The sequence below is a fragment of the Aquarana catesbeiana genome, linkage group LG04 (genome assembly GCF_042186555.1).
Source record: "Aquarana catesbeiana isolate 2022-GZ linkage group LG04, ASM4218655v1, whole genome shotgun sequence".
NCBI classification, from domain to species: domain Eukaryota; kingdom Metazoa; phylum Chordata; class Amphibia; order Anura; family Ranidae; genus Aquarana; species Aquarana catesbeiana.
This window is the reverse complement of record NC_133327.1, coordinates 92050460-92072676: the sequence shown is the minus strand read 5'-3', so window position 1 is coordinate 92072676 and position 22217 is coordinate 92050460. Positions and strand designations below refer to the sequence as shown.

General features: G+C 41.6%; 1 protein-coding gene across 2 annotated transcripts in view; it reads right to left on the bottom strand.

Annotated features, from left to right (window-relative positions):
* ROCK2 (Rho associated coiled-coil containing protein kinase 2) overlaps positions 1–22217 on the bottom strand; it is a 240971-nt gene that overhangs the window by 30603 nt on the left and 188151 nt on the right. For both annotated transcript variants that reach the window (XM_073625371.1, XM_073625372.1), the window contains exons 14-25: positions 22021–22112; positions 21646–21892; positions 20834–20940; positions 16640–16799; positions 10691–10851; positions 10303–10487; positions 6685–6754; positions 4680–4783; positions 3978–4164; positions 2971–3064; positions 1573–1667; positions 1310–1489 (exon numbers count right to left, since the gene is read on the bottom strand). In XM_073625371.1, the coding sequence (XP_073481472.1) occupies positions 1310–1489; positions 1573–1667; positions 2971–3064; positions 3978–4164; positions 4680–4783; positions 6685–6754; positions 10303–10487; positions 10691–10851; positions 16640–16799; positions 20834–20940; positions 21646–21892; positions 22021–22112 (1682 nt within the window). The remainder of the gene's footprint in view (positions 1–1309; positions 1490–1572; positions 1668–2970; positions 3065–3977; positions 4165–4679; positions 4784–6684; positions 6755–10302; positions 10488–10690; positions 10852–16639; positions 16800–20833; positions 20941–21645; positions 21893–22020; positions 22113–22217) is intronic.

Below are 22217 nucleotides of genomic sequence, written 5' to 3'. Positions count from 1 at the left end.
TGTCCGCTGCACATTGTGAATAGTCCCGCAGCCTTCTAAGAACCCGTGACATGTCCCAGAAGACTGCAGGGAGGGGGAAAAGAGAACTGGCTGCCTAAATCTGCTACTTCCCTTCCATATTCAGAAGTGCATTCTGCACCGATTCAAGAAGTTCTTCATCTCCTCTGTATCTTAAAGAAAGCCCCTCATAAGAGAAATATGTGGGCTTCCATTGATGACTCTCCTCCTGAAAATGCTAGTTACCTGGCTGTAATGCTGAGACCACTTTCTAAATCACTGACTCAAAAAGTATAGCCATATGGAATTTTGAATTTTCTCCAAATCATTTGTTACAAGTTTGCTCCAGGTCAGTGACTTAGCAGTGCTGAAGCCTGACAGCTGCCATTTTCAGCAGGAGGCAAGCAATAGCAGCTTTTATGTTTCTCCCACAACAGGTGCACTTTAACAAAATCAGGAGCTACATATCTTACCTGCACCACTGCTGAAGAAATTTCAAACTGCAACTAAAAATTATAATGGATCTATGTAAATTATAAAATGTATTGCAAATTGTGGAATTTTAGGATGGTGATGTCAAAGAAGCTTCTAGTTGGTGAGGTTATGTTCTATAGCTTCAGATTTGCACAGAAAACATTATATTAAAGGAAAACAATCAGGGGAAGGCCAAGGCAGCATCGTGTTTTGCACCATGTGGGATTGAGCTGTCAAACTGACAGCTCAGTCCTGCAGATTACACTGAGAGATCATGGCTCTCCCTGTATAACCAGCAGTGTCCTGCTGTCCGTGTGACAGGCGCCACACTGTATCAGGAGCATGGCTATCTGCCATCACAGAGCTCTGATAACTACACAGGAGGAGTTTAATTCTCCCTGTGTAATCTGCAGGACTGATATAACAGTTTGACAGCTTAGGTCCGCCTCTGTATTAATTAATTTAATACACAGCAACTATTGTAGCTTTCATTCATAAGTTACAATTATGCGTAAATAAAACAAACATTTTTGAACAATATTTTAGCCCCTTATTAATCTTAGTAAACCCCTATTAGTTTTTGCTAATGCATTCTATTCTTTCCTTTGTATTTTCAATTTTTTTGTTCTGATTTTTTTTTTTTTTTTTTATTATTATTTGTATGTTAATGTTTTAAATTTGCGCTCATTCATTTTTATAGCGCTAAAGTAAAAAAATATAGATTTTCAGCAGAATCACAATTCTAGCACCTATATAAAAGGGACAGAATAAAATTTGTAAATAATAAAACTACACAATCCATTATGTGATGTCAACTACAAAGAACGTGATGCCTTACCGCCTGCATCTCATTCATCTCTTTCTGATACTTGACGACAAGGCGACTGAGTTTTTCCCTTTCCGATTTCAAATCCAGCTGCAGCTTCCTATTCTCCTTCTCCTTTCGACGAATGTCTGTGTCCGCTCCACCTTTGGTAGGAATTTTCCTGTTCATGATCTCAGCCAGTTTGTTCACAGCCTGCGGAGAAATGTGGAGCTCACAGTGAGGGAAGCATGAATCACAGTTTTGTTACAAAATTCAGTGAAGAACTGGCATAATACCTGAGTCTTTAGAGTCCTCTCATTCAGCAGTTGCTTCTCAAATTGTGATTTAATGATCAGAATGCCGCTCTCTTCCTCTCTCAGACTTAGAATCTCTGTGCATGAAAAACAAGTTACAATATTAAAAATAAAATTTACTTTTTATAAATGTTTACTGTACTCTACCTCCTTAGATTAACGTGGAACTTCACTCGCACAATCAACATTAGGTATTTTTAATAGTTATGCTGCTAGCATTAGTAAATAGACAGGAATGTAGATCATATTTACTTGTTTAAAACTTTTTTTTTTTTTTTTTAACATTTCTTCAGTTACTTCCTTGTTCCCATGCCTAGGCAAATGATGTCATACATCACTGGAGTCTTCAAAAGGGGAGGAGGGGTTTTCTCAGCTAAGCGCACCCTCCTGCCTACATATTTGAGCGAATGTCAGATGGATTCCAGAAGTAAATGCTACATGAATCATCTGCCCTTACTCAAGATGGCCATGGCCAGCAATGCTAGGAGATGTTTTTTAAAGTTTTTTTTTTTTTTAGCAAAATAAAGCACGGAGACATGGATGCATGGGTGTTTTTGGGTTGTGGTGCTCAGATGCAGTTTAGTTCCACTTTAACGTGCCTGTCATTTTAGCAGATAAAATTGTATTTTGGAAGGCAGACACATCATAGTCATGAAACTATTGCTACAGCGAATTCTAGGAGATTAGAATGTTGGAGAATTATGCGTAATCTGCTTGTTATGTTCTGTGATAAATGAGTGAAAGAGAGGAAAAAGCTCCAAAGATATAAAACCAGGTAATACATTTGGAGCGGCCGTGTGCAAAGGTTTTACCGAGGTTGCAGCAATCTGGATGCACTACTTCTATTGTTATATTAGAAGACAGTTAAGTGTTGATCCCCTCCCCTACCCTCCTTCACAGCATTAGGTTTACTACTATACTACCAGTCGGCTCTAAAGGGGTTCTTGGCCCTACTATACATAATTATACTATACAACAAAGACTGCCCCATATTCCAACAGGAACACAACTATACCGGAATGGGTTAACTCCTCTCTATTAGAAGTTAAAGTTGAAAGGAACCCTGAGGAAGTATGGGAGTCGGCCATCACTGAGGTCTCCTTTTGAACATACTAACTGCCTGACGGTTGTGCTGATTCAATGTCTTTAGTAATTTTGACTCAATAGCCAAGAAAATGTATAAACTTCATAAAATCTGACTTCAATTTCTTGATCTGCGTGTACAGCCCACCACAAAGACTCAAAATACTGAACTCAGACAGACAGGCAACTATCAATTTCAGGATAAGCAGCCTCGCTAGTTCCCTTTAAAAACTGGATATAAGCAAACAGTTGCAGGAACGGGTAGTCAGAGAGATTTCAGTGATCTACTACACTTACGTTCTTGGGACTCCTTCAGTTTGTTGTTCAGCTCCTCCTTCTCATTAGCTAGGTTGGCCACATCAGTAGTTAGTGTCTTGTTAGCATCTTCAAGCTGTGGTGAGAAAATAAGTAGTTCAAACCTAGGCAGATGGCAAACCTTCTGCATAAAGCCCCTGAATATGTGACTGCCATTTATGCAATCTGTAGACTGATCTAGACTTGCGCCTCGTGGGTTGAGAAAAAAAAACAAACAAACTGACAGTTCAGGTTGGAGCTGCTGTACTAACAATCTGATGTTAGTACAGCAATCTCCAATGCTGTTCTAATTTGTTCTGACATGGGGACGCCGCCCCTGCCAGAACACTATGGTCAGCGCTCTTAGACAAGCGGCAGACCTTTTTTTTCAGGTTTAGCACTTCAGCGTTCAATCAGTTCAGTGGCCAGAATAAGGAAATATTCTGGCCAATGGAATGAACGAGCGCCAAAATGCTTGATGCGTCTATCGCATTTGCAAAACACAGCATTGGGCATGTTTTATCCTGCCAGGAGAAAGGCGTTCAGAAGTGCTGAGGAAATGCCCAGTGGGCATGAGGCCTAAAAGATCAATGCTTAATATTTTATTTTGGATGAACATGGTTAAGATAAAATGGCTTCTGCCTCTTGAGGCCCTAGTGATCAGATCACTGCCCTTCAGTTCTCAGTTTTTTAAAGAGGGTCGCACAATCACCATGTTTCCTTTATACTATGAAGATTGCAGTATAGGAAGAGGGATTCCCTTGTTTAAGAATCCAGCACTTTACTAAGCACATATGCATAAACCCGGAACTACTATTAGTAGTACTGGACAGCGCTACCCAACCTAAATTTGGCAAACACACTGTGTAGTTTTTGTTATAGCAGTAGCCAGAAATGTCCCATTTTTGGCAGACCCTTCTCATTTGGAAAACTGTACTTTTTATCAAACTACAGATTACAATGAAGCAACTGCATACACGCACCACAGTAGCCCACCCCCATGTACGTACAGAGCTTATAGTAGCATATTTCTCAGCGAGCTCCTGTTTGTGGCGAGCCATCATTTCTTTGATCTCCAGCTCTTTCATGATCTTCTCCTTCTCCAGATCAGAGTATTGCTCCTCAGCAATGGAGCGTGCCAACTGCTCAGAGTCCGCCTTGGTCAGAGTGATCTCCAGCTGAGCTGCCAGTGAATCTCTGAAAAGAAAAATAGACCTTTAAGCCACATTTACACTTGCGTGGCGCAACTCAGACACGATGTGCCATGCTTTTTTTTGGCATGTTTGCCAAACGACAGCATAGGGAATCCTTTTTTACAGGCTAGTTGCCTTACTGTACCATATACGTTCATGTCGGGAACAAAACTGTCTGCCCCTGTCCCCACTAGACATCCTTGTCTCTAGGCCATGAGACTAGGAAAACTCTAATCAATAGGGACTCTAAAAAAATTACTATCACACAGAGGTTCTAACTTTTTCCCACTCCATCAAAAAAATTAAATAAAAAAAGTGTGGAGCTGGGTTTTAAGAAAACGACAGAATTAAATGATTGGGAAAGGAACAGCAGAAAGACAATGAATAAACTGTACAATGAATATGGACTATTGCATGGGAGAGAGAATATAAAAACCTGCACACACTGAAACCCTGCAATTTGCTGTCATCAGACATTTAGCAAAGACATCTAACATCAGCACTGATCAGATATCTCACCTTTCATCCTGGAGCTCTTGCACCTTCTGCTGCAGGTCCTTACACAACTTAACCTTCTCCTCACACTCCTCCTTTAATTCCCGCACCTGCGTCTTGTACAGGGTCTTTAAAGGAGCAAAACAGAAAATTCATTGTCAGCCTTAAATATCCATTTAAAAACAAAATTACATAAGCTAATATAATCTAATCACATCATAAATGGCATATCTATTAATGGCTTTAAAAATAGGTGCTCTAACAGGGTTATAGTTTGGGCCCTGGGTGGTAGTGTAACATCTTACGAGACACCAATGGGCATGAGCTCTTACTCATGCCCGTTACACACAATCAGAAAATCGTACGAAAAATACCGCTTTCGAAGCGATCGAACGATAATCGGATCGTTAGTACAGAGCTTTCGAGAGCTGATCAGGACAGTTCATCTGATATTATTTGATCGGACATGCACGAAAAAAAAATTCATACGATGCCAGATCGTAGGATTTTTGTTTAATCAGTGCAATACAAATGCATTACAACACATGACATCACTTCCGAATTTTTAATCTGTCGTACGAGAATTTTCGTGACTGTAGTAAACTCTTCAGATTCCATCTGAGATTAGCATTAAGTATGAGCTCCGGCGTGTTCGCATGCTGCATGTGCCGAGCCCGCCAGGATCTTGGCACTGCACTGCACTAATCACAAGCAGTGAGATATTTCCCGATGTGCGGCTGCAGAGATCGGGAAATGTCTCACTGCCTGTGATTAGAGCAGCACATTGCCGACTTCCTGGCGGGCTCGGCACATGCAGCATGCCAACACGCCGGAGCTCATCCTTAATCAGCACGAAAAAAAAAAAAACGGACGATCATTCGTCTGATAATCTCATTGTGCGTACCGGGCATAAGAATAGGAGTTATTTCGCCATCACTTCCAATCAGGTACAAACTTTTATTACAGACCTGATGTTGACTGAAAAGGAATTCCAGTCCATAGTAAGAACATTTTAATACATAATGATACACAAATGTACTGCTGGGCAATGCCTGGGGTCTTGACCTATAGGTTGATACCGACCGGAGCGTGAGGACCCAGAAGGAAGACCGGGCAAAGATGGAAGTGCCTGAAGGGGTGACAGCGTGCTGCTGGAGGGCTCCATTTAAAGAGGTTGTAAACCTCCCTGTGGAAGTTGTACCTATAGGTAAGCCTATAATAAAGCTTACCTATAGGTACTGTAAATATCTCCTAAACATGCGCCGTTTAGGAGATGTTTACTGTGTTTTGTGCCGATGATGACATTGGCACATGCGCTGTGAAGAAACGGCCCCCGTACCGGTTTTTAAGGAGCAGTGACTGGCGGCTCGTGCATACACGCGGGAGTGACGTCACACGGCTCCAGCCAGTCACAGACCTGGAATCCGCGGCCCCGGGAAGGAAGAGGGGCGAACATGGATGCGGCCACCAGCAGGGACGGTGCAGGCTTCGTTTGCAGGTAAGTGTCACATAATGTGCTAGTATGGGATGCATTATGCTTTTAGTTTGCAGGGGCATCAGGCTTTACTTTCTCTTTAAGAGGTAAGTCTGTCATAATGTGCTAGTATGTGGTGGATGTTAGCAAATTATGTCAATAACCTGCCAGGGGGCCAGCTATTTTTTTTTTTATAATAACCGTTTAAGGCAGAATACTTAAAGCTGACAAGGAGGGCTTTATTAATTCTATTTCCCTTTGCCTCTATGCACCTGTGTGAAACTGTATTTTCAACTCTTACAGTCATAATAAGTAGAAGTGATCTTGTTGGCAAACTTTCATATATAAGCTACATAGACCTTTTGGCATCATAGACCAAGGAAGACATACTGATCAATGATTCAAAATACAGTAGGTGCAGTTGGTCTGCCCATGACTGCCAATATGGTGGGCATATTAGTGAAAGGTGTAGTTTGAAAACAACTAGACTCTAACATACCTTCACCACAGATAAAAAAAAGAATTTGGCTGGTTTCACAAAAACAGAATACTTACAGAGAAATATTGCTCTGCCTCTAGCTGGTCTTGGAGTTCCTTCATTTGGCCGTCTGCATCTTGACGCTCTCTATACAAAACATAAGTACATTTTATAAAGGCGCCACCCCAATCTACACAATGTAATGACTTCTGCTCTCTTAAAGCTTGCTACTTCTATGCTATCCTCCCTTCTTAAGGAGACACACGATTACTACAAGTCCTTTCTGATTCAGAAAAACCGTGCCATGACGGTTTTAGAAAATATGAAGGACGAGTTGTACATTAAGCTGTGGATATGTGGGCAGATCTATATCAGAGATCAGTATAAACAGTAGGGAAATGGCAATTTTCAACAATATCAAATCTTTTTTAATAATCAGATGAATTATATTCCAGTTAACATTAATAAAACAAGCTACAGTTGATAATGGAAATTCATGAATATTAATTGTTAAATGTATCACGCGTTGTTACTGCAGGAAATCTTTAAGGAATCGCGGCCAATAAAACTTTGCCGACTCATAAAGGAGTGAATGTTCAGCAAAGAATCTCCTTCTCCATTAACATCTACAGAGGAGTGTTTATTCACTAATAAAAAAATACAGCTTTGCTTGATCATCAGAGATCAAATTCTCTATCACAAGACTGACCTCTTGTTGTGCAGTTCTAATGAAAATGAATGTGATAGAATTAAATCAGTCCAAAAAATTTTAGAAACACATTTAGAGGATAAATTGCCTGCGTAGCCCTCACCTAAGACAATTTTAATTTTTAATATCACCCTCAATACAATAGCTTTTAGAGAATCATGTCTTTACAGCCTTCCATCTCTTGATTCCTATCCTACTCACATCCATTTTGCTTCATGGATGGCCTATACATCTTTTCAGTCTGATACTGCTTCCTGAGAACTTTGGTATACAATCTTGTAGCCATCTATTTTAATGAAATCGTTAAATTAGATTATGGTTTCTAACCTTCAAAACCAAGAGCATATTCATGTATTAGAGATAATTAACTTCTTATGGGCCCTTTTGTTTGCAAACTGTAGTTAGGGAATCCCAAGATCCAGCACCAAGTATAATAAGCCAATTTTGGCTTTCTGAAGAAATTGAGAGCTCCCTCCCTACTTTACTCCCTTGCCTTCCCCACCTCCATCCTGTCAAAGGTAGTCAGTAAAGCTGGGTATACAGTAGAGCTGCACGATTCTGGATAAAATGAGAATCACAATTTTTTTGCTTAGAATAAAGATCACGATTCTCGGTGTAACATCATCTTTTACATAATACAAAAACTTTACTGTTTAGTTTTTTTAATTCACTGAAGTATAATTTTTCCTAAAAAATTGCTTTCAAAAGACCGCTGCCCAAATACAGTGTGACATAAAATATTGCAACAATCTCAATTTTATTCTCTAGGGTCTCTGCTAAAAAAATATATATAATGTTTGGGAGTTCTAAGTAATTTTCTATAAAAAAGTACTGATTTTAACTTGTAAGCAACAAGTGTAAAAAAAGGTTTAGTCTTTAAGTGGTTAAACTGACCTCATTTGCAGACGGAAGTTCATTCCTTTGGTCTAAAAGAACAGAGAACTTCTCTTTATCTCTGTTGATAAACATTTGTCTTTGTTCTATTGAAGAATGCCTCATGTCGGGTAACGCCTCCGACAGGTCTACACACGCGCAGTACGCAACGTCACTCCAGCTCATATGTTGATCAGCTGGTGAAACATCAACACAGCACATGCGCAGATAGTCGGAGGCAGTATCCGACAATCTGCAAAGAGCCGAGGGAGAACGTACTCTTAAGATCCTGCCTCGCTGTTGCGGGCGGGTTTTCTGTGTGTTGCAACCCGCCTTTAGACACAGACAAAACCTGCCGCTAAACACAAAACTTGCTCTTCAACACACGGAAAACCCACCCTGCAACAGCAAGACAAAATCTGACAAGTACGTTCTCCCTTGGCATTTTGCAGATTGTCAATAATGCCTGCAACGATCTGCGCCTGAGCTGTGTTGACGTCACGCCAGCTGATTAACATATCAGCTGGAGTGACGATGTGTACTGCGCATGCACAGACTCATCAAAGGCATTATCTGATGGGAGGCATTATTCAATATAACACCTGCTGAGATTTTTTTTTTTTCTTTTGACAGCACTGAGCAGAGAAAGGCTCTGCACTTGTTTAACACGAATCGGGAAAATGCTGTGTTGAGATCGCGAGGGGGGTTGGATCACAATCATGATTTTTTAACGATTAATCGTGCAGCTCTAGTAAACTGACAGATCCCTGCATCAACATCTGATGCAGGGATCTCTCCTGCTGTTCTATTGTATTCTGACAAGGGATACTCCTCCCCTCCCCCTCCCCCGTCAGAATATACAGAACAGTACTTGCAGCCATTGGCGCTGGTTTTCTAGCATGACTGTTCGACAGAAGCCAGTTGTTAGACTGGCTTCTGTTCAACAGAGCGGTACACACATATGGAAATTCAGACATTCTTGCTCAACTGGCCGAATTTTGGTATTATCGTACTGGGTTTAACAAGTGTGTTTCAGTCAGCAGAACATGACATGAGACGATAGTCCTATGGCCAGCACATAGCATTGCTTCTCATTTTTCCTTATACTACTTCCCTTGTAAGCATGAATTACTTGACTGCTAGCTGAAGGGGGCGGCACCCGCATAGTAGAAGCAAAGGTTCCTCACACAGGCTGGTGGCACCAAAAATACAAATTTTACTTTGTAGCATAACATTTGTCATATTTCTGGTTGACGTATATGTGATTTATAGGAAAAGTATGGGCAAAGCTCTTTTGGCCATGCTACTTCTGTATGTCACAGGAATGCACTTGGTTAGGCACTCCTGTGATTCTGTTTAATTCAGATTAATGTCGGGATCCATCAGATTCTTGACTGGCAGCAGGCTCAGCTTCTCACCGCGCTGCTGCAGAGCCTGAGCCAGCCACTCACTCCCGCCTGCTACACAGTCCAGCACTCCAGTGAGCACTGGAGGGGAAGAGCAGACAATGGTGACTGACAGTCACTACTCTGTGCTCAGAGTGGACCCGAGCACGGAACGATCAGCAGTCTTTGATATCTTAGTTCTTGGTGTGGAGGCCAGCTGCAGCATTGTATGGATGCTGTATCTACATAGGTAGGTGTTTATTTTTTCAAATCCCGCACTTTTCTTTTAATACCCAATTAAATGGTGATATTTATAAACTCACAGGTAATCGATTACTTAATTCCATTGCTGCAAATCTCCCTGCCAACGTCATAATGTATGTGATAGAATGTAAGTGCCTGATCCCAGAATATTTCTTGCAACTGAACATAAATGACCGGGGTAGCCCAAGCCATTCAGCCTAAACCGGATTGTTAATTTGCCACCAAATGCTCCCTAGCAAATAGTCACAGCTGGGTCTTCTGTATAGAAAGCACAGCACACCTGTGTAATGGGCAACTGCCAAAGCACCCATTGGTGTAAAAATATTTTAGTCAAGCTTAACATTAGAAAAAAAAAAAAAAAGTACTGAAAACTCCTATACTGCTTCCCTCCAACAGACCTTTTGAGAGTCCAAGGGTTTCAGCCTACCACAAACCATAATGTCTAGGAAATTAGCGTCACTTACTTGCGCAACTCAGAGTTCTGCTTTTCAAGGCTCGCTCTGATCTCCGTCAGGTGGTTGATCTCTTGCTTAAGCTGTTTCTCTGACATCTTAAGGCTGTTCACCTGCTGCAGCTGCATCTTCAAGTCATTCTGAGTCAAGCTCCTCTTCTGTGTCTCCTGCTCGGTTTTTAAGGTTAGGTTTTTAACCTGAGGGGGTGGTGAGAATAAAAATAAATTAAACACATAATATGTGAGAAGTATTTCACTGTAAGCTTAGAAACACATATAGACTTGAGAATGAATGAACCTTTTTTTTTTTTTTTTTTTTTTTTTAACTAAACATAACATTACAGCTCCAAAACACGAAGCCTGTGCTAGAAGGCACATTTAATCCTTTGTTGTCTACTTACATCCTCAGTGAGTTTGTCCTTGTGGGTCTCCAGCTCATTGATCTTTTGTTTGGCTTGTTTTAGGTCGCAGTCCAGCATGGAGCACTGCTTCTCTGCCTCCAGCAGGTTGTTCTCCAGCCTCTGTTTGGACAGGCGCTCCTCTTGCAGCTTCCTCTCCATGTCTGCGGGAAGATAAAGATCCACTATTGGTTACTACTGCTATGTGCCAATTAGATATGACCAGTCATTACAAATGTTGCAAATAGAACTTTGAAGGAATTGATTCTTTTACCTATCAGAGAAACCTATCGTTTCCAGCAATCCCATCAATTTTCATGCTGGAACTGGAAGTACATTTGTAAACCAATTTCTAAGCATTTGGAATGCAATGATTGAGTTATTGGATTTATAGAGTAGTAATTACTCAAGTTTATCTATTGATATTATGGGGAAAGGTAAACACAGGTGATCACTACTCTACCATATTTCAGGAGCCAATAAGGATGCAAACAAAATATCTCAGTCCCACCGCAAATACCAGGGTACTAGGTGTAATCCTGGACCCTGACCTGTCCATTCAGCCCCAAATCCAATCACTGTCCAAATTTTGCAGACTTCACCCCCAAAATAGGCCCCTTTCTAACCATTGACACCACTAAGCAACTTATCCACTCCCTTGCCATCTCTTGCCTTGACTATTGGAACGCCCTCCTCATTGACCTACCTCTCCGCAAGCTTTGCCCTCTTCTGTCCAACCGTTGAGTGTCCACCACTCCTCTCTGCAATCCCTCCACTGACTTTCAATTGCCCAATGAATAAAATTCAAAACACTAACAATAACATACAAAGCCATTTACAATTCTGCCCCGAGCTACATCAGCAATCTTATCTACAAATATCACCCAAACCATCCTCTCTGCTCCTCCTAAGACCTCCTGCTCTCTAGCTCCCTTGTCTCCTCCTCCCATGCTCGTCTCTAGGACTTATCCAGAGCCTCTCCCATCCTCTGAAACTCACTACCCCAATCTATCCAGTTATCTCCTACTCTGTCCACTTTTAGGCGATCCCTGAAAACTCATCTCTTCAGGGAGGCCTATCCTGCCTTCAGCCAACAACCAAATCTACTTCCCTCATCAGTTCATCCCTCACAGTTACTACCTTTTGTTTCACCAGCCCCTCCCTCCAAGATTGTAAGCTTGCAGGAGCAGGGCCCTTCTAACCATCTTGTATTGAATTGTAGTGTTGCTGTATTGTCTCCCTTTATATTGTAAAGATATGCTGTGCAAACTGTTGGCGCTATATAAATTCTGTATAATAATAATCTTCAAAGCCTTCCTACATACATTAAGCCTGTCATGAAGGAAACATGAGCCTGGCATTGCTGACTTCTTTCTGAAAATGCTAGTTACCTGACTGTCAAACTGACTTTTTTTTATATACTTTAGGAAAATGAACATGTTCCAGGTCATTGACGCAAGACTGTGTACACAGCATTGAATGTTTATCATAGCAGTTAGACCAGCAGCATTATCAGGATGAGTTCAGCAAAGGAATCACCTTTATCTAATGACAGGTGTGTTTGTTTTTTATAATCAATATTTATTGAGTTTAAAGAAACAGACAAGAAATACAAAGCAGCAATGCACCAAGATGAACAGATAATCAGCACATGCAATGAGGATACGCAGATCTGAAAAGTCTTTAAGAGCAGCCTTCCCAAGTGCAAAATCAGATGCCCTGAATAACATATTTAAGCCTGATACACACTACAATTTTTGTTTTAATTCAACCTAGCAGGGCTGAAAAAAACCCCCAAAAGACTGACAGCTTAGGAGGAGAAGCTGTTCTAACAATTTGATTTTAGCACAGCGATCTCCCCTGCTGTTCTATTGTATCTGACCCCACCCTGAACGGCCAGCTTCTGTCAGACCGACTCCAGTACACACGGGCCGAAGCATGTCGGCCGATTTCAACTGAACTGGCCAATGCTGGCCGACATTCTGCCCGTGTGTACTGGGTTTAAAGTATGTAGGCAGTACATAATCAGAACAATGCAGATAAAAATAAAGCCATGTAAAAAAAGGAGAAAACCGAAAAAGGAAGCAAAAACAAAAAAAGGGGTTTTAGAAAAGAACAGAATTACAATATAGGGGACCTGGATGCCAGATGCTGGAAGTCAAGTACCGTATTTATCGGCGTATAACACGCACATTCATTTTAAGAGGGAAGTTTCAGGAAAAAAAAAAATTACATTTTAAATAAGGAACTTTGAAGCAAAATAAGGGTCAGTCCCCATCTGCAGCCTGATCAATGCCCATCTGCAGCCTCATCAGTACACATCAATGCAGCCTCATCAGTACACATCAATGCAGCCTCATCAGTACACATCAATGCAGCCTCATCAGTACACATCAATGCAGCCTCATCATTACACATCAATGCAGCAGCCTCATCATTGCCATCAGTGCAGCCTGATCGATTCACATCTGCAGCCTAGAGGGGACAGGGAGGGGGGGCGGGACAAGCGCCGACAGATTACATACAGTGAGAATTTCCTATGATAGACAGAACACTGGTCCAATGGCTTCCCAGGAGACAGGACTTCCTATTACAGAGGCTGCCAAGTAAACAGCAGATTCTCACTGTATGTAATCTGATGGCGCTCGTCCTGCCCCCCTCCCTGTCCCCTCCGAGGCAGCTAAAATTGAAGTATTGGCGTATAACATGCACACGCTATTTGCACCTGATTTTCATGGTGAAAAAGTGAGTGTTCTACGCCAATAAATACAGTATATCAACAGGATTACAACACATATCATTAGGAGATCGCTGAATGTATCTATAGGCTTTCAAGGGAATGAGGTTGGAGAGTACAGAGAGCACCACTAGGCATCTCATGTAAATAGTACAAGCCGCCAGCCCAAATGTCTTTAAATTTGTTTATTTTTCAGCCTCCATGTTGTTGTACACCTCCCTCTTCCATTCAGAGACCTTGGGGCAAACCGCTTGCTTCCAGTACCTGGGGATTAAGCTTTTCACTGTGTTCAGTAAGTGAGGGGTAACACTATTTTTGTACGATTTAAAGGAGGAAGGTAATCTAATGACACGGTTTAATGTGAGACCACCCAAAAACGAATATGTCAGTCAGGGGTGGGTGCTGGTGGGTTAAACCATACATGGCTCCTCTTGGGCTCCTTGCTGAATTCAGATCTTCCAGCTGAAACTCTCTACAAGCAGGAATTTGTAGGCTATTAATCCCAGGAAAATACATGCATAAAGGTTTCAAAGCAGAAAGGGCCACTGGGGAAATATCATTTTATCAATACAAGCTTCAAGTAAGTAACCTACCCACTGGGTTTTTTTAAGAGCATTTCACATATCTCAGAGCCAGAATGCCAGCTCATGGAAAATAATGTCTTGGTTTAATAAGTCCCACCAACCTAGGTCTGGGAGCTCTAGCTGCAACATAAGTGACAACACAGGGGTCACAAATTCAAATAGGGAACTTTAGACAATGCTATCTGGGTAATGTGTGCAAACCTCTTGAAAAGCAGAAAGGGTTAGTTCATAAACATCACATTTGCCTGGCAGGCCTTTATTTAATAAAGCCAGGATGATATCTGAAAAGGTTAATTAAGGTAGGGTTTAAAACAATATAGAAATAAACAGAAAGTTTAACAAATTGAGCTGAAATCCATCCAAAGAGTCTGCTGGGTGAAGACTGCGTGGCTTTATATGAAGGATGCCAGGCCTGAACCTTGCAGACTGTGAGTGCTGTTTACTTTGGCCCAGGTATAACTAGATCTTTGTGTCTTTGTTCTGTAGTGTGTGGGGTCCAGTCATGGCAGAGAAGGTAGGATTAAGCCCCGTGTATGGCTCACAGGAAGAATCCAGCCCTAATTTCACCCCTTTCAGTCCACCCCATGGCTACACTTATAAAAAAAAGAAGACCAATGGCATGTTGTGCGTCACACTTAAGGTATTACAACCATTTCCCAACATAAAACAGCCTTTCAAAAGACAAGCATTTAACTACCAGGAATCATTAGAAATTCTGTTTAACCACTTGTGGACAGCACACTCCTAGGTGAATCTAGGTAACATCATGGAAGGAGTGTAGACACACGCACGAGTGGATCCACAGCAGCAGCGGCGTTCATACTCAGATTGTCCGTTGTATGTGATTGATCTTTGTGCACGAGTTGAAGTGCACTGATTGATCAAAGTTTTGTTTTTTTTTTTTCATATATATGGGAAGCACTATGGAATTTCTTCTAGGTTTCTTCCTGAGCTATTATTACTGAATACGAACATCTAAACTGGGTCTTTGTGGAGATTTTCTCCCTTAAAGGGCTGTGGGTTTTATCTGACCATATCAGGTTTAAGTAATAAGGTGAGTGCATACTATGAGTGATACCTAGCACTGCAGGTGACCAAAGACATTTGAAGATAGTGGTTTGACAACACTAATGAAAATGACCACTGGTGCACTGATTTGAAGGATTGAAGATACTTGGACTAACTAATATAATATTAGTTTATGTTACGGACTTTATGCATGGATAGTGCTATTTCAGTTTATGGGTGAATGAAGAGAAGGCACAGAATTTAAACCCTTCCCACCTGCCCCGGTATACCTTTAAAAAGTCTTAAACGTCCAGCGGACGGGAAGGATCAGTGATCATGTGACCTCTGTAATTGTCTGTCAACAGTGGCGACGTGATTGGAAGTCGGTTCCGATGGCTAACAATCGTTAATCTGGTTTAAGAGCTGTCTTTGACAACTCGGTCTCAGTGCTGAAAGTGCACCAACTATGCACTTCGTTGATACAGACCAAGAGCTGTCTTTAACAGCTCAGTATCTGTGCTAGAAGCGTGCAGTGAGTGCTCTCTCAGCACAGAAACACTGCCTGCCCAGCAACATATATGTAAAGCATGTGGATGTTAAAAGCCCACTCTTTTGCCACTGCACATGTGTTACGTGTAATGGCACTTAGAACTTTTTATTGGTTGAAGTCCTTTTTATAATTTCATATTAATTATTTAATTGCCATAGATTGATATAGTCAGGGAAATGGTATCAGCACTTCACTTAATTTTGGTTTTATAATTTGAGTACAGTATTGCATGACAGAGTGATTGTCAGGCAAACTACTACAGCACTGAAAAATAAACTGGACAAAAAGGGTTGGTTAAAAAGAACCTTTAAGTATTGGGGATATGAACACATTTGACTATTTAGTCCTTAATTATTACCAGATTTGCTCCCTTTCGATATAACGCTAACTTTTTTACATCCTTTTTGGCATCTCAGTGCTGCTGATCTCTTCCAGCCTCTTTCAGACTGTTCCTGTCTACATGCACTCACTCCAGGTTAAGTTACCTGCACAGTCTTTTTCTGGAAGAATATCGTGACAGAAACTACAATGCCTTTGTAGTGTGTGTGTGTTGGTGCAGTCGCTTGTAGTCTGGGAGCATGTAGCAGGGTGAACTCCAACAAGCACAACTTGGAGACAGTGGTCACCCCCATAACAGTGACTACCTGAACAAGGATCGCCATTGTAGTATCACCAGATACACGACCAAAGATTTATACATCAACTGAAATCACATTAACACAGTAAAGTTACACGAGACATCACTTAAAAATCACAGTTGCTGCCAAGTCAAATATCTGACCGTGCTCACAGTTCTCCAGCTCCTGAGAGTGTAACATAGCATGAAGCAACATTATTAGAAGGAATGAACGTTAGGAGAAAAGGAAAAAAGGGCATAGAAAGCAATCAGTTAATAGCAGAACCCAGAGTTTGGAAAGGAGCACAAACTCAAAAGGTTTCCAGAAAAAGTCAGTCAGCTACAGTATTTGTAGCTGCTGTCTTAATATTTTTGGGGGGGAGCCTGGAGCTCCTCTTTAAATTCATACATTTGTAGAAGCAATCGATGGTAAGTGAGAGTTCAACAATCAATCTACCTTTCATGGCTTCCGATTTGGTCTCCTCAATAGACTGGTAGATTTTGCTCTTGTCAGCCAGCCGTGCCTTGGTAGCTTTGTGTTCGGCTTCCTCCTTCTCCAGACATTGCTGCAGAGCTTTCAGCTTGTACGTCATGTCAATCTCCAGGTTGTTCTTTTCCTACATTCACACACACAATGGCATGGTTAACAAGCAAAGCAAGAGCAGGGCCCTCTGATTTCTCCTGTACTGAATTGTATTTTAACTGTACTGTCTGCCCTCATGTTGTAAAGCGCTGCGCAAACTGTTGGCGCTATATAAATCCTAGATAATAATAATAATAAAAAAGTGTTCCTGTATGTCAGCATAAAAAATAATAGGGGAGAGCACATCACAGGGATGTTTCTCAGTATCGAACAATGATACCAATACCTTCTAATAAAAGATCCCAGAATGGTTGAAGCTCCAGTCACATGATCTACTATGTTCCTGAACAGGGGCAGATGTTTTGCTAATGTTGTGCATTGCATCAGTAGAATCTTTAAGCAGAACCGCTCGGTTTTACAAGTGCTCATAGTAAAACAAATAAATGGTAACATTTTGGGACACTGGATATATGTATCTGTAATATGTTCTGTCTGCCTAATTCTTGCAGCTTTTATTTTACTCAGACATGAGTATCCTTGGTTCTCCTTACTCAAGCCAACATTTTCCTCCCTGCTTAAAAGAGATGTGTTTTTTTTTTTCTTTTGTTTTTTTAAGAATCATACTTATAGGAGGATGCAGCATCAGTCCAATGCTGCATCTGTCCCCTGGTGCCTCCAACACTGAGAACCGAGTGATCGAACACTACTGATCGCTCAGTTCTCACATCTCTGTGAGCAGAGAGCTGGTGACTGTTTTTTTCTATCATCAAACTGACATAAAAAAGCATAAAAAGTATATATTTTTTTAAAATGTAGCTGTATATTTCTTGATATTACCATAACCCACCACCAAAGAACAAAAGGAAGCCGAGGTGTATGGCCGGCCCCACCTTGTCCACACTGGTCCACCCATATGACACCAAAGCAGCAAAGCTCACCCGAGAGGATAATATTCCAGGATGAGTGTGTATCTTAATGGTAGCAGAAGCCCAAGGATACCAAGCAGTGAGGTGAAAAAGGGGGGAAGAGAAAGGACAAAGATGTGTGGAGCAATATGCCAATAGGTGGCTCCAATTGGAGTACTTAAAATATTTTCCTTCACACAAGCAGGATACAGTGAACCGGAGCCAAATCCTATTGAGTCCCAAAACACAATATTCGTCCGTTCGTCCAGCCAGCCACCATCCACTGCTCCGGATATTTTATGTACTCCAATTGGAGCCATCTATTGGCATATTGCGTCACACATTTTCGTCCTTTCTCTTCCCCCCTTTTTCACTTCACTGCTTGGTATCCTTGGGCTTCTGCTACCGTTAAGATACACACTCAGCCTTCATCTGGGATATTATCCTCTCGGGTGAGCTTTGCTGCTTTGGTGTCATATGGGTGGACCAGTGTGGACAAGGTGGGGCCAGCCAAACACCTCGGCTTCCTTTGGGATTTTGGGGTGTTCTTTTGACATAGTCGCCGCCGGGATTTTGGCAATGAGTTTCCTATACTGATATGCTTGGTGTGACTCTTCCCACAAGTTTCCCCTGATGAAGGGACATTTTGCTCAGTCCCGAAATGCGTAGGAGAGCGTGGAAGACCTCACAAGCATCTTTATTATTGCATACCAGTATATCTTTTTAGCTTTCCACTGTTATATATATCACTTTATGTACATATCTATTTCGTCAGTTTGTATGCTTTATTCTTGTACTAAATAAAATTGTTTTTTACTACTCAGTTGCCGTTAAAGTCCCATCAACCTCTTGCGGGGGTATTTTTACTTTTCAGTCTTAGGGATGGTGGCAACCTTTATGATCTAGTTGTATGGTTCTTTCTCTTTCATTTGTCTCCACCAAAGAACAACCTAAAATAGAGTCTCCTGTTCCTGACGATTGCAGTGATACCACATATCTGTATGTTATGTGTTGTTTGTACACGTAGTACAGCCCAGAAACAACAGTGTGTAGTTGTTTTTTTTTAATCAAACCTAAAGCACACTGACACTAAATTAATTTTTTTATCCAACCTAAAATACACTGACCTTTGATCCTAACTCTAACCCCAACACTGACCTACAATCAAACCCTGATCTAGCTAGTTTTCCTAAATTTTTTTTTTTTTTTTTTTTTACACACACTTCTTTCTTTACTGATTACTGTGATAGCCAACCAGAGGCCATCAAAGCAATCAGATGATCAGGAACCAGGCCTCCTGGTTCCCAATTGCTAGTGGGAGACCCTGAGCTCCCAGTGAGAGCGCAGTTTATGTGCTGGGAGTGTGCTGTGCAGTGTGCTCTCAACACAAACACAGTGGCGCAAATATGAGGCTCCACAGATAAAGACCCATTTTTGAGAGGTTGCATATATGCGTAAGCTCTTTGGCAAAGGGGTTAAAGTGGAAGTAAACCTCATGTTCAACAATTACAGATACATACAGCATGTGTTATGGGGCGTACACACGGTCTGACTTTTTGGCTACAAAAGTCCGACAGCTTGTCCGACAGACTTTCGACGGACTTTCTAACGACCGGACTTGCCTACACACGATCACACCAAAGTCCAATGGATTCGTACGTGATGACGTATACTGGACTAAAATAAGGAAGTTGATAGCCAGTAGCCAATAGCTGTCTTAGCGTCGGTTTTTGTCCGTTGGACTAGCATACAGACGAGCGGATTTCTGGGTCCGGCGGAGTTACGACGTAAATATTTGAAGCAAGTTCCAAATCTAAAGTCCGTCAGATTTGCGACTGGAAAAGTCAGCTGAAAGTCCGGGGAAGCCCACACACGATCGGATTGTCCGCCGGATTTGACCCTTCGGCGTCCGTCTGAATTTTGTAACCGAAAAGTCCGACCGTGTGTACGCCCCATTAGTCCTTTCTTTAAAAATCAAAAGCACATTAGTTGTACTTACATTTTTTTCATCCCTGTGCCTGTCACAACCCTCTGAAAAATTCCAGTCCGTGGGCGTGTCTTCAGGCCGAAACTCGGGGGGGCGGAGTCCTAACATCACAAGACTCCCCTCCCATCTGTAAGCTCCTCCTTTCCCCTGGCAATCACACCAACTCAGCTTGAATGCCAAGCTGAAGACTAAGGATGAGCTCAGACGTGTTCGCAACTCCACGTACCCGCCAGGAAGCTGTCACTCTTCAGCGCTAATCACAGGTAGTGAGACATTTCCTGATCTGTGCAGCCACGGATTGGGAAATGTCTCACTGCCTGTGATTAGCGCTGCGGAGTGTGAGCTTCCTGGCGGGCACATGGAGTTGAACAGGCCTGAGGTCATCCTTACTGAAGACTAATATATAGAGGCGCAGGGGATTCAGACTTTCATAGCAGGAGGGAGCAGAGAAAATGTCATAAATCAGTACAATCTGTGCTTATCTCTGCTAATGGGGGGGGGGGGGGGGGGGAATGCTTGAACTGTCATCATCAACAGAGCCCAACAGCTTCACACAGCCCCACAGCTGCCAGGGAGAGAGCCGAGCTAGTGTAGGGCATTACAGTAAAAGTGCCCAGCCATTAAGGGCTTAATTGTATCCACCTGCTCGGCTCTCCCCCTGGTAGCTGTGGGGTTAAATCTGTGTGAAGCTGTTTGGCTCTGATAAATGATGGCAATTCAAGCATCTCTCCCCCCTCCTCCTCAGCTTTCTGAGATAAGCACAGATAAGTGTAGGTGTCTTCCTCCTGCTATGTAAGTCTGCATCAGTCTCCTGGGGCTGGAGCTCCTTATGGGAGCGATCTGTGATTGGCTGTGGGGCGTGGGACGCACGCCCCTTCTTTCATGCCCATGCATATTTCTCCTAATCAGTCTGTCAGTCACAGGAGAGGAGAGGTGGTGACACAAATTTTCTTTGTGTGTTGGTTTTCTTTACTGTAGGAAATCTGAGAGGATTGTAGATGACTGGCTGCTCCTTTCTGGACCAGACTGGGAGCAGATGGCTTCTATTGCTTTGTTGTGTGAGGTAGACTGGTTATTTCAATTTTGATGTTTCGGGTTTACATCCACTTTAAGCTGATTGATACTAAATTTGTATATAATGCAACAAATCAAATGCTGGTAAAAAAAAATCGTCACCTTCTCCAGGACACCATATTGCTCATGCAGCTGTCTCTTCTCTGACTCTGTCCGAGCCAGGAAATCCTTCCCTTTCTTTACGTCCTCCTCCAGAACAGATATCCGACCTGAAGAAAAGCACAGAACAAAAGGACAGACATCAGCCAAGACAGCCAACTGCCAATTATCCCTCACGGTCACTCTTTACATATTACTAAATGTAATAAAAAAAAAAAAACTAATTTGTAAACAAAACTTTACTGAGAACATGTAGCCAGCTGTTCGAATTGCTGAGCTTCAGTCAAGGATGTACTGTCCAAATATTCAAAAGCAGCATCCTCATGTGGTCATGGAATTCATGCATTAAACTATCTGATGGAAGTGGAGTTCTTGCTGCCCATTTTTAAGCTTCTCCCACCCAAAAAACAAAACAAAAACAACCTGGCCTGCACCTCTTTTTTTTTTTTTCCTTCCAACGCATTCCACCACAAAGTGGAAACATGAAGTAAAGCAAGCATTTTACCTTGATTTACCACAACAAACATGAGTGAGACCTAACTGACCCCCTGGATAAAGCCTATCCCCCAACGACTTCAACAGATAAATATATTAATGTTTGGAGTATTTAGGGGCTGTGGCCTTAAGATAAAAAGAGAAAAGTGCATATAAGCCTGTTTAAAGTCCCTGTTGCGTGGCTATAAAAAAAAAAAAAAAAAAAATGAAATATCAGGCCAAGCAAAGTCCACTTATTTTGATTTCAAACTACAACATACTTCTGAGTTTGTATGAAAGTTGAAGAAGAAGACTATATTTTAAACAGTGTATATCCCTACCCTGAAGGTCACTGATGATCTCTGAGCCTTGTGTTTTATCTCTCTTTTCAGACTCCAGAGCAGACTGAAGGTTGATGTAATCTTTCTCTAGTTTGAGTTTCGCATTCTCCAACATGCACGTCTTATCCTGGAGTTCACGATTATTTGTTTCCAGCTGCTGAATCTGTTTGGACATTTCATTCTGCGTTTTTCGTAAACGGGCGGCTGTATCAGACTCTGTCCGCAAGAGAGCATTGGCCTCATCCAGCTGGGAATAAAGGGGTAAAGTTAGTTGCCTAGTATGAGTGTAAACATTTAGTAAATGTCTAGTATGAGCGCAGACCACTCAATTTAAAGGATTCAATTTAAAGGAAAAAAATAAATAAAAAACCTCACCTGTCTTTGGAGCTGATTTATTTTCTCATTAGAGATTTGTGAATTTTGTTTTCTTTTTTTCAGGTCTTCAAGTTGATCCTTAAGGCTATTCACTGTAGAAAATAGAAAGTATTTTCTGTGATGTAAAGGAAAAAAGCCCTTTTACAAAAACAAAACAAAAAAAAATATCAAACAATCACTTTGTGTATCACTTATCT